The sequence below is a fragment of the Bactrocera oleae genome, chromosome 2 (assembly GCF_042242935.1).
Source record: "Bactrocera oleae isolate idBacOlea1 chromosome 2, idBacOlea1, whole genome shotgun sequence".
In the NCBI taxonomy this organism is placed as follows: Eukaryota; Metazoa; Arthropoda; class Insecta; order Diptera; family Tephritidae; genus Bactrocera; species Bactrocera oleae.
In genome coordinates, this window is record NC_091536.1 from 10,423,636 (window position 1) to 10,436,228 (window position 12,593).

At 37.4% G+C, this 12,593-nt stretch overlaps 1 protein-coding gene across 1 annotated transcript; it reads left to right on the forward strand.

The window, feature by feature from the left end:
• The first annotated feature begins 6,702 nt into the window (after positions 1 to 6,702).
• On the forward strand, positions 6,703 to 10,514 carry LOC106625252 (uncharacterized). Its single transcript, XM_036372975.2, has 4 exons — positions 6,703 to 8,445; positions 9,708 to 9,919; positions 10,042 to 10,152; positions 10,221 to 10,514. Exons 1-4 carry the CDS (start codon positions 6,910 to 6,912, stop codon positions 10,411 to 10,413), a joined length of 2,052 nt encoding a protein of 683 aa, XP_036228868.2. The 5' UTR covers positions 6,703 to 6,909; the 3' UTR covers positions 10,414 to 10,514.
• Positions 10,515 to 12,593: the final 2,079 nt, after the last annotated feature.

The following is a 12,593-nucleotide window of genomic DNA, read 5'->3' on the forward strand; positions in this document are numbered from 1 at the left end:
CAACGTTTGACCCTAAGATTTGAAAACCATAATATGGAGTTTTTATGGTACTTAAGCTTCGAATCCGAGATAAAAAAAAAAATTCAGTTTAATTGCCAGCTGTTTGGTAAATATTCAGTTATGTATAAACTGAACTATCCACTCCGATTGCAGGCTTCACTACAAGTGTCAGCGAGTTGCTATATTATATGGCTAGTTTCCAGACCTCCACGGAATTGCATAAAATTGTACGGCCGAAGGGCTTTCAAGGAAAAGCATGTCAGTCTCCCTGCTAGTAGAATAGCAACAGGTCGAAGTTACGTTGACTCCATACGACTTGCTACCGGATGATTACAGCTCTGGGCATAGTGAAAGTCAACAACGGCTACTTAACCAGTCCCAAGATCGTTCAACCTTCAGCTTTTCGCGCACAGCAAGATTGAACAATTCCTGGTTGTCGGGTTTTCGACGGATCATTATCCACTCGGTGACCCGATGATAAGGTTAAAAATCTTACCCAATGCTAGATGTGGAGGTAGTTTGGAAAACAAATATGTATAATGATCTCAACATATTCGCCTTGACCATTTTGTCTTTGCAAAAATCAAGGCAGATACATCGTGGATTTCAAGGTAAACTGTTGAACAGCTGTCAATGAGAATCTCTCGTATGGAAATGAAATACTTATTTTTAAAGTGATTCTCATCTAGTTGAACAATTATAGGACCTACCCTAACTTTTAACTCACTTTTTTATACCAAAATCTCATATTGAAGATTATCAGAGAACAGTGTATATTTTCCATATCGATTAAAGTGCATATCTTCCATATTTTCAAAATAATATCACGTTCAAAATAAATATTAAATTATTATATGTCTATAATTTACTTAGCAATTTAGTCGAAGTAGGGAGTATTCCTATCTTTTTGAGTCTGCCTAACCATTTGCAACACATTATAATATAATATAATGATATGCATATGCATGTCAAATGAGGGACGTTTTCCTATTGTTATGGTATATTACTATATACCACATGCTAGGTAGCTTTGGGGTCGCGTTATTTACACAAACGCATATATTATATTATATAATATAAATAGTACACCTTTTGAGGTAAATGTTTCTTTGAAATCCGATAGCGGTCACAGTTTATAGAAATCTCCGAATGCGCTAGACTTAAAAGAACTTCTCATGTCATATATCTACCCAGCTTTGAAATAGCCCCAGCGACTTTTTTATTTTCAGACCTCAATGCAATACTTACTGCGAAAAAAATAAGCAACTGATATCTTTTTCGAATACTTTGGTTCGAGTCTACGTCCACAGATGTATATTGAAAATAATTTCATATTTTTTATGAATTTACCAGCTTGTGAAATAATTCCCTCTATTTATTTGCTTCCGTCTACACCACTGAGACCAACTAGCTATACCTAATAATCAATTCTATTCTTTTGTTCATCGCACTCGCACACACACAAACCTTCCCCTTCAGGCTTAGAGCGGCTAATAGCAATTGTCGGCAGCTAATTAACTGCAACGAATGCAAACATAGTCGCACATAAACGCACTGCCACGCAAAATGGCACATGCATACACGCATGCATATCTGCAGAAATGTATGTGTATATGTGTACAGTTAGCAAAGCTCTTTTGTTATGCACTTGACACTTATGCAAATGCCTGCACGCTGCCAAAATCGCACACAACACACACGTGTACATGTGTACGTATGTGTGTGTGTTAGTATGCGTGTTGGTGCTGGCATGTAGTGAATCCGTGCCGTTAGCAAAGTGGCAATGTGCAGAGCTGATGCTTACACATGCAATTCAATTAGTACCAATTGCACGCATACAATACGCAACACATGTATTTCAAGTTGTTGTTGTTGTTATTCTTGTTGTTGCTGCTACTGAAATTTTCATGTCCTGCATATCGATACTTGTTTGTCCGTGTCCGTGTACTTGTTGTTGGCTAGCAGGTGACACACCTGACCACATCCACATCACAGTTAGAGCAATTGCATTCCAAATTGCTTTCGTTGCAGTCCATTTGATTTCTACATTCTTTTATTGGGGGTTTAAGTGACTCGCTTAAACTTAAATAGGTGTTAATTGAACAGGACAATGAATAATTTTATGGAGTAATAATATGATGAAATGAATCAATTGTGCCGAAAATATAACAAAGAAGTAGTCTACTTAGCAAGTTCGTTACGTGGATGTCTTACAAAGTGATCAGATTTATGATGCCTTTACTTATTATTTCATAATTGGTGCTTACAACATATTTAGGTATATGGTTGGTTGGTTGGTTAAAAAGGGAGGCGAGAAGGCCAGACCACATGCGGTTGGGCTTAGGCTATCATTAGGCCAATTATTCTCCCGGGTGGTAACCAAATTAATCCTTATCGATCAACTCAGTGAATTTGGTGAAATACCTTTTGTCCATACCTCCTGCCCAATGTCTCTTAAGTTGGAGCAATGGGTGCCGTGAAATATATTCCATCTCATCAGGCTGAAGGCTGGGGATTCGCAAAGATAGTTTTTCAGCGTCTCATTATTCTCCGCAAATGTCCTGCACACCGACCGAATTATGTGAAGGTTTGCATAAGCTTTGCATCATACTTCACTTAAATATGTATTGCCCGGATAGCGCCGATAACCCGCAGAGCCTTTTATTGTATATAAACAAAAAACTTTTTCAATATTTGGATGACGTTCATAAAATCGAGTGTCTTTATCTCTGATGTGCACCAGTGAATTTTTCCAGTTATGCTTAAAAAGCATTAAAAATTAGTTTCACAAATTTCAGCGTGATCAAGCGTAGGTAACGTGACATGACTACACAAACCATGAAACTCGTTAAATCAAATTTCTGCGTTAGCAATAGAAGGTGAAGTCTCATCGAATATAGCTCACAGCGCGATTTTCTTTCTAAAAATAAGAAGCGCATACGCCCATGCGGAGTCGGAAATTATTTTATCATTTATGTTCTTGTGGAGGTTCTAACCTTATCAAGTGGACAATGACCTTAAAATCCTACTAAACTTTTTGCGATTTACCTCGGGTCGACTATGCAAGTGCAAGCAGTTATAGTCAGGCAATCCATATTAGACTTATCATGAAAAAGCTTGATATCGTCGGAGGGCTTATAAAATATATATATAAATGATCAGCTTGACGAGCTGAGTCGTTTAAGCTATGCTGGTCTGTCTGTATACATGCGAATTAGTCCCTCCGTTTTTGAGATATTATTATGAAATTACGCTCTCGTCCTTTTCTCACCAAGATGCTGCTTATAGACTATCGGAATGAAGTGCTTGTATGGAAAACTTTTTCATTTAAACTTTTCAACTGCAAGAAGTTTGACATCTGTTATTGTCCAAGGCAATGGTGCAATCTCCGAAGAAATTGTTCCGATAGGATCAATATCTATCAAGTTCTTCTAGGTAATATTTTGTATTTGGAAGTTAACGTTTTTTCTTGTTTTTATTTTTGTTTGCGCGTACTCGTTGTTGTGTTAATGAGACTCGGGCAATTGACGCCAAAACAAATAAAAATGCTTGCTACTGCTCATTTACAAAACGGAAACGCGGCTAAAAATCCCGCAAATACACACGCTTTTAACGCGTATACTTGTATATTACGAGCAGAATGGGCTCACTAGTATAATGCAGTATTAGCACATTTTCCTGACATCACGCTTTTGACCAACTCTGCCATGCAGCGAGATTGGCCTAGTTAACACCGCTGGAAGTGTAGTTGCCAACAAGCAGCCAAGTGTTGTTGCAATGTACATATACATATGTATGTAAATGAGTGAATGTTTTAGTGCATTTTAGCAGCAGCAATTTCTATAGTACAACAATCACTCATCGTTTATTTGCTGCACTCGCATTTCCATCATTGTTAAAACAACTAAACCGCCTGGCGCAGCAGCCTCAATTGCATTGCTGAGTTCTATATTGAGTGCTATTGTTGTTGTTTTTGTTGTTAGCATTTGTTTGGTAGAAAAGAATTCGCTACCACTCTTGTGTAGCGGCGCTGTGGCTTAGCAAGGCTCGGCAACACCAACAGATGGCGGCGAAACACCATCATTGTTCCACTTGTCAACAACAGCAGTTGAAACTGGCCGCAACAATAACAATCAGTCACGCATGTGTGTGTATGTGTGTCTGAGCGAGTTTTCATATCTAGCTCATTGAGTTGGCTTTCCACGAACTAGAAAGTTCGTTTTCAGTGTCATTGTTATTTGAGTGCGCAAACGAATCACACAACCAAAGTTTAGTGACTTGAAAAAGTTTGCTGTTTTCAAATTTAAGAACCACGAAGTGTTACAAGTGACCGCGTGGTTAATTTTAGCTCAGTGATATGTCAGCGTATAAAGTTTAACAAGAATTTAGAAATCGATAACTGTATTAATATATAATTTCATATATGGTCGACTCACCCGATTTTTAAGAGCGCGTAATATTTTATTTTAGTACAAAATGGATAATCATTGACTCGTAAAACTTCAACACTTTAATAAAAACGGTTTTTTTTGGATCGCTTCTAACAGTATACTTTTTTTATGTTGTATTATTCAAGTTAGAAGAACCTATAAAACTCGGGGTCCCCCCAACAAAGTGGTCCTTTTGGATGATTGAAAAAGTTCTACTTTTTTGAAATGCGACACTTCAACGATCTGTATTAAAATGTAGTTCCCGGCTGAGGATTCAAGTTTTGTTAAAAAGCGTTCAGAGAAGCGTACTCAGGCAATATTTCGAAAAATCAACTTCCAACTATCAGTTAGATGTGTATGCGTCTTACAGTTAATACACATGTACACACTTTGAACCAATTCACCAACCGTATATGTATCTATCTACAGTGAGGTCTCTAATCACACTTAGGTACCATCCCTACCGATCGGTAACGACGCTCGTTCTTCACAGATCTACAGCAATCTCTAACAGTTCTGTGATAGTTTATCTATAATCAGAGTTGATTGTATCGATTGCATTTAAGGTCGTTAAATATTGTGTTCTTTATATATTATATATAGAACTACCACTATATTTACCAAATATTTGTCTTTCCTCTCTTTCTTGGAATATTACTTATATTCGAATTCGAGCTCGAGTTTTTAGATATTAATTATACCGTTAGTATCAGCGGATTTTATAAATAGGTTGTAGTCCAATAATGCCAATAGCCTAAAAAAATAGAAATTTAATTCGAAAATTTTTGTAAACTTCTTTGCTTCTTCAGCAGTTTGATACATAATGACCGGGCTACAGCTTATGGATTTCGCATGGGCTCTTCATCGTTTTTTACTTAAATTGCAAAATATAGATAAATATAGCAGTGGAAGAATATGTAACTAATAATATTGAATACATTCATATTTGTTTTTTTGAGTGTATAGCACATTTATTCGCATTTTAGAAAGTATTTGGTATATTTTGGATCAACTTGGTTGGAATGTCTATTTTGGTACAAATATGTGGTAGATCCAACTAAATCTCATGTAGGCTTGTAAGAACTATTTAATAAAAACAACCATACAAAATTTCTGTTTGATGACTGATTACGTTGATATCTGGATTGCGAACAGTTTTGATTCCGATGCCAATGACCCAAAACTTCTTAAAGTTAAAGTGAAACTTTTTATCTATCGTTACAAATTTGTACAACATTCTACTAAACTCATGCAGCGTAGTTGTAAGCACACATTCATGATACGAACGATGCTCTGAATATAAATATTGATGTTTTTGTGATTTTAGTCAAGCCGCCAATTCTTCGAATTTATTTGCTTTGTTGGTGATGCACTTAGGTTTATGAATAGAAATGTTTTTATAATTTTTTATTATGAATTTTATTTATTTTTTGTTAGCATGTCGTTTTTCTGAAGATTAGTCGAAGGGGAAGTTTTGCGTAATGTTTAAACGTATTTACTTAGTCTTGCCATAAATTCTGTTGCGCAGATTATAAGGCATACAGCGAGGATGAATACGCACAAAAAAGGGCCGTTATTTCTTTATTATGTTTTGTATGACGTGCCTACTTTTATATAGTAATCAATTCAATGGAGTTGGAAAAATCATATTGCGTTGATTGCTTTACATAAGTGTGGAAAAAGAGCAGGTGAAATTTGGGAGCTTCTCAAAAAAACCTAATATTTTAAGAATGTTTAGTCTACAGTTGATGACAGAAAGAGAAGTGGTCTCTTCACATAGTTCGAATCAATTCAGTCCCAAAGAAAATTTTTTCAAACGAAAATTATTTCAAGTGAATGTGACGACTTATTCTAGATGATCTCCTCAGGAAAGCCCTCAGTCGAGCAACTGGTCATTTGGTCTTTCGGCAAGATTCTGCGTCAAGCAATATTCCTAGTTTCATAACTGCAGATGATTAACCGTCTGGAAGTCCTAATTTCATTGGACTACAATTTGTGGCCAGACTTGGAGAAAATAGCCTATCGAATACCCCACAGAAATTTGGAGAGGTGGTTTTTATCTGGCTTCATTTCTACGTTTTCGGCACACTTTTTACGTTCTCGAGAAATATACTCGCAAAGCTGGTTACTTAACTAAAACTAGGTTTTTAGCATAATCTTGTAAAAAAACTTGTTTAAATTACTGTAATGATTTTTGATTACAATGATTATTGTTAACAGTTCTTTGGTGAGAAAGTTAAAAGGATTTCATTTATGGAAGTTGTTACTACTGTAATTTTAATTAAAAAATAATGATAACAGCTAACTGTAATCGCGAAATTACTAATTACAAAAACAATAAAAAGTCGTTGAAGTATTTAAGAAAATAGATATACATACATATATAAAATTCAAGTACCGAATTATTTAGCTCAACAAGTTTCAAAAAAGGTGAAAGCGTATTTCGACAAAGACCAGCATTCAGATCAAAACACGCGAAATGTTTTGGCTCTGCAGCGTGTCACGCGCATTATTCGATTATCGTTTAATCGCAATAAATGCATTGATTTACGATTTAATTGCAACGGAAATTGTAAACGTGAATGCGCACATTGTTGTTGCGGCCACTGTCATGATAAAATTTGACAAATCAGCAGCACAAGCTACCACTATACCAGAAACAATAGCACCAACCGGTGCCGTGCAACTAGCAATTGCACCCGAAATGTCTATTAGAAGCAACGCAACAACAATAAAAACAACTAAAACAAACACAATAAGCAGCAACGACACAGCTGACGTGGCATTTTTCGGCCAAAAACTGAGTGATTGCAGCGATGACGATGAAATAAGTATTAACAACAACAACCAGTTGACACAAACAACAAATGGAGCAAGTAACAACACAGCACCACAAGCAGCGGCACCAGCAAGTGCCAACGTCACGTTTGTTTCTATTGCTGCAGCAAGGCCACTTGCTATGAGAGCGCACAATTGTGCGCACGCCAACAACAATGCGACCGTTATGCCAACAATAAATGAACGCGTTGACAATTATCGCAATGACAAAAATGAAACGAATGTGCACACAACAACAGCAGCGGCAGCAGTAGGTGAGGTCGAGCAAAATGTGGCAGCCTCAACGGTTGCGGTTGCAGCACGAATACGAAGAACTAAAACAACAACACCAGCAACAAGCAATGTGGCGGCGTTAGCAATTTCAAAGCGACCAGCAATAAAAGCAAAAGTCATAACAGCAATAAAATCGACAGCAATGCATTTGACGACATCAGCGTTGGCCACGGCATCGGTAATGACAGCAAAAACAACAGAAACAGCAACAGCAGCAAACGCACAAGCTGCCGAGTCAGCAATAGACAATACAGCAATAGTCGAAGCGTTCGAAACAAGATCCAAATGGGCAACAGCATTAGCAACAACAACAGCAACATTGATCCATGCAACACCAGCGTGGTCGACATTGCGCAGTCATGATTTATTATCGTCAACAAATGGGATGCCAAATTGTCGTAATGCAACATCCGTGTGTGTGCCCACAGCAAAATCGCATGTCGCAACAAATATGAATGCAGCAACAACAGCAACAACAACACCCTTAAAGCAGACAACGCGTATACCAACAACAGCAGCGATGAAAACAACAACAACATTATTGTCCACATCAACGGCAGTTGCGAGCACAACGCTACAAACCACAGAGGTGGCGGCTGATGTGCGTCGTGCAACAACAACAACAGCAACTACAGACGCTGCGTCCGTAGCATATGCAGCGGGCTCGACTGACAGCACAACTCGTAGAGTTGCAGCAACGCCAATGCGCTCTCAAACGCCTTGTCCCACTTATAGTTCACCCGCGACGCCTGCAGCGTCGACAATGTCAACAACAATACAAACAACTAACATAACGGATAGTGCAGCTAGAAAGTCAACAGCGAGTGCATTGCAAACGCAGTGGCAACGCATACTGTCGCGTCGCAAGCGATATCTGGCATTTCCGGAGGGAACATCATTCACCGTATGTGGCAGCAAATTTTTATTGCTTTATTAATGATTGGTTAGGGAATTATAATGCGTTGAAGAATGCCTGTTTGCCAACACCATAATTACACACATGCTATGAAGCGTGCATATATAGGGTATTTGTTTAGTGGCTATAAACTTGCTTATCAAAATTGCCAATCTTTTGGCTTTATGACTTAGCGAATTCTATAGAATTTAGTTTTTTAAAAGAATCTCGGACTAAGTCGACCATATCTTGATAATATCGAACCTCGATTTGCGATGGGTCCATTCAAGCTAATTTATCAGCTTTTACCACTGATATAAAGTACCAACAGAAAAAATAATGGGTCAGTTTTATGGCTGCTATATGCTATAGTGGTCCGATCTGAACAATTTCTTCACAGGCTTTGGACAATAAACCACGTCAAATTTTGCGTGAATTTTGTGTATGGCAGCTATATGCTGTAGGGCTCCGATATCGACGGTTCTGACAAATAAGCAGCTTCTTGGAAAGAAAAGCAAAATTGCAAATTTTCAGATCGATATTTCAATAACTGGGGGAAAATAACTCATAATTTCTTCTGTATGCAAACTACACCAGTTACAGGAGTTTTTTCTCCATGTTAGCGATCCTGTAGAGGTTTTTCACGATTGGTCAGACATTTTCTTAGTAGCATAGACCGAATTTGTAATCGTAATATAACGCAATACTAATTGCGCTATAAGTTTGCCAGAGTTTGGGAAGAAGTTTTCGCATAGTTTCGTCCGTTCCTATTTTGAAGTGAATTTGACAGATAATACATTAATTTATGACGTCATAAGCGAAAAAGATATCTTTGTTTAAAGATATCTTCATCAGTTATTATGACAGCTATTCTTTTAACAAATAATATATGTACGTACCTCTAAAAAACAAGCACCCTTTATATTTACACGTACCAGTTTGCGAATGTATGTACATTTCCGCTCGTGTGTGCAAAAAGTTTGAAAACAGATACGTATTTATTTTCAAACTCTTTGCATTCTTGTTGGCCTTTGTATAACATAGAAACCGATGCATTGCAACACGCTGCAATAATTAAGAACTTTGCAAAAGGAAAACTAAAATTAATTGAACTTTAATAAAAATTAACTTTGAGTTTTATATATATTTCACTGAAATTTTTTTCCGTTCCGTATCTTCCGAAATACTTTTTTTTTACTGCTAATGCTTTAACCTCAAACCCTCGTTTGGTCTTCCATACGTTAACTGAACATAATCGTACACCCTTTTAGACATCAGTCTGCATTACAATCGGCATTATTGGTAATCCCAATGCCAATTATATGTCTTTTGGTTTAAATTTTGGCATGGGATATGATTTGCCCAACGCCACATGGGTGCTCAATCAACTACATGGTCTTAGCCGACGTCCAATGCCGATGGCTATGCATCACAGACGCAGGAAGCGTGCCATCTATGAGCGTATTGCTGAAGCTGTGAACAAGTAAATGAAAAACATTGTAACTTTTTATAGTTTTGCTTGCTTTTCATTGCATTTAGAATACAAATTCTTTTGATTTATAACAGAATTACTAAATTTATGACTCTTTCCCTGCCTACTTCCAGCATGGGTTATAGCGGACGTGACTGTGTACTGCGTGCTTTGTGTGAGAGTCGTCAGTATTTTACCCGCACTAAAATGGGCATGGTTGGTGAGATTCTACGCGTCATATTCAGGTGAGTCAATTTTTGAGTTTTTTCTGTTGGTAAAATGTAAGGTTTTCAATCAAAATATTCTCATGCAGTTTACCCAAACAACGCATATTCAGCCGAGAGTTGCATGAGAATTCCGATATCGCCGTTTATGACCATGCCTACCGCAAAGCCCGTTCGCAGGACTGCTCCGCTCAATATGGCTGCCCATTTTCATTGCTTGAATTGGCATTTGGAAGATATTCGAAGCTTTCTGATAACTTCTATGGCGAATCAGGCATGTGAAGGGAAGAACTTTCGGCATTGGAAAAATGTTTAAACAATATTTTATAGTTGTAATAATTGTTGGATTAAAAAGAAATAAAACTTAACCATAACATTTGTTAGAGCTTTGTTTCATTATTCCCTTATTTTAACATGCATTTGATTTCTGTAATAATTTGAACTTAAATATAACCTTGAATTGTATTTTTTTAAGAGACTTATTTCCTTTATACAAGAGATGATCACGCCATTGATTTCAGTACTCTTATTAAACCTAGTTCAATTTGGTTCAAGGCATATTCTGAATAAGCCGTGGCCTATGGGTTCGCATTTCGAAGAGCGAATGACATAAGTCCCTTCTTAAATCATTTTTAATTTCAAATAAAAATATCATGACATCTTTACCTTTATTAGGGACTACCATGAGGCCAAGATCGCAAAGTTAAACATGAAAATGTGTATACCGATCTAAATCGGGAACTCATTAAAACGACCACCCAGTTTGATACAATTTCGGAGAAGGCTGTTACGTGGTTGTCAATACGCAAGCTTTGACAGTAACTCTAACGGTAGCTGGATGTGGTAATTCTGGTGTTTTCATACTGGTTTTAAATGTGTTACTCAATAATCAGTTCAGCAACCCGCGACGCAGTGCAATTACAGGGTTTTACTGTGCTTCGAAAAAGAGAATTTCGACGATTTGAGGTTGAAGTAACAACACGAATAGTATTGGGTCTAACATATAACTGTATTCGTGCGGTTTTCCAAGATATGGCTTAACTTGATTATTATGCTGATTGTTCGGATTATTGAAGTGTAAATAGCAATAATTATTTTATTTTTTTTTGCAAAAAGGTATAAAAGCCAACTAGCAAGCTACTCAAATCTCAATATTCTACTTTGGTTCTAAGGAACTTAACCCTTGGAGGATAATAGTAACAGTCAATTAAGTAATTCCTGCTTTCGAGGGTTATTGCTAATACTTTTCTTTAGCGCTTCGGCTCTTACTATTGAGAAACGTAAATAATTTCATAAATTTCCTGCTTGGCTGGTATTTATATTCAAAAATTCGCAATCAGCTTCATTTTAAATGGGTAAACCGAAATATCCAACAATTCTGCCACCGAATTCGTTTTCTCAATATAAAATATAATAAGTGTTGTTAACCACTCTCATCCACAATTTACATATTGGCTCCATCCTTATTCTCAAAAGAAATAACGCGTCAGTAAATTCAAGTTATCGATGTTTAATTTAATATTGATAAAGTAATAGCCATTCATACACGCATGTGTAAGGAGCACGAATGACCATTAAAAGTGAAATACAAGTTTTATTGAATTTTAATTACAGAAATTTTTGCTAGCTACCGCTTTCATGATAAATGGCGCTCTTACTTTCGAGTGCCTCTTTGCTGTGAGACGAAAATTTATGCGCATTTTTGCATTTTCAATTAGCGTAATTAATTCGACGTGTTCACCAATATGAAATTTGGAAATTTTCTTACCACACAGCGCTGAAAAAAATTTACGCCAAAGCAATATGTACAAATGGATATGATTTTTCTCGTTATTTTATTATTTTTTGTTTTATCTGATATACTTGCGTAGATAATAGTATAGTAGTTGCAACCTTTTATATAGATAGATATAGAATTAATATGAGGTTTGCACTGCGACCCAGGGTCTATTGTGCCCTCTCCTCTATCACATGCTTTCCCAAAGTCCCAGCACCTTGAAAAACTCCAACAACTTGCTGGGTGCTATTGAGGCAATGTGATCCCTGTTCACTTAAGTGGAGCCATGCCCATGTTTGACAGGTGTTTCTTGAGCCTACAGTGCCCAGTGCGACTAGGAGTCGGAGTTTGTCTCTGGGGAGGTTTATCATTATTCTGAACCTGGCTAGGTTGAACCCTCCCAGTAGCAGTTTAGCATGGCGCATCCCTGCAGCTTGTTGCCAGTGACTATCTCTGTTCGCTCTCTCTTCCGTACGGAGCAGCTCCTTTACTGTACTGGGGCCCCATCGCAATGCATGGTTCTGGCCCTATCATTTTGGTAGCAGCAGCAGAGCGGGCGAGTTCATCTGCCAGCTCGTTACCTGCTACCCCTTTATGCCCCGGCAACCCCGATAGTTGCGTTGGAGATTTATTACTGCACACTGACTAATCGCAAACACTTCTGCCTGAAAGATGCTTGGAAAAC

Excerpts from the sequence above, each read along its gene's own strand:
- LOC106625252 (XM_036372975.2), top strand. The coding sequence starts at position 6,910 with ATGTTTTGGCTCTGCAGCGTGTCACGCGCATTATTCGATTATCGTTTA. Across the intron at positions 8,446-9,707 it reads CGGAGGGAACATCATTCACC|ACATCAGTCTGCATTACAAT; the intron begins GTATGTGGCAGC and ends ACACCCTTTTAG. Across the intron at positions 9,920-10,041 it reads ATTGCTGAAGCTGTGAACAA|CATGGGTTATAGCGGACGTG; the intron begins GTAAATGAAAAA and ends GCCTACTTCCAG.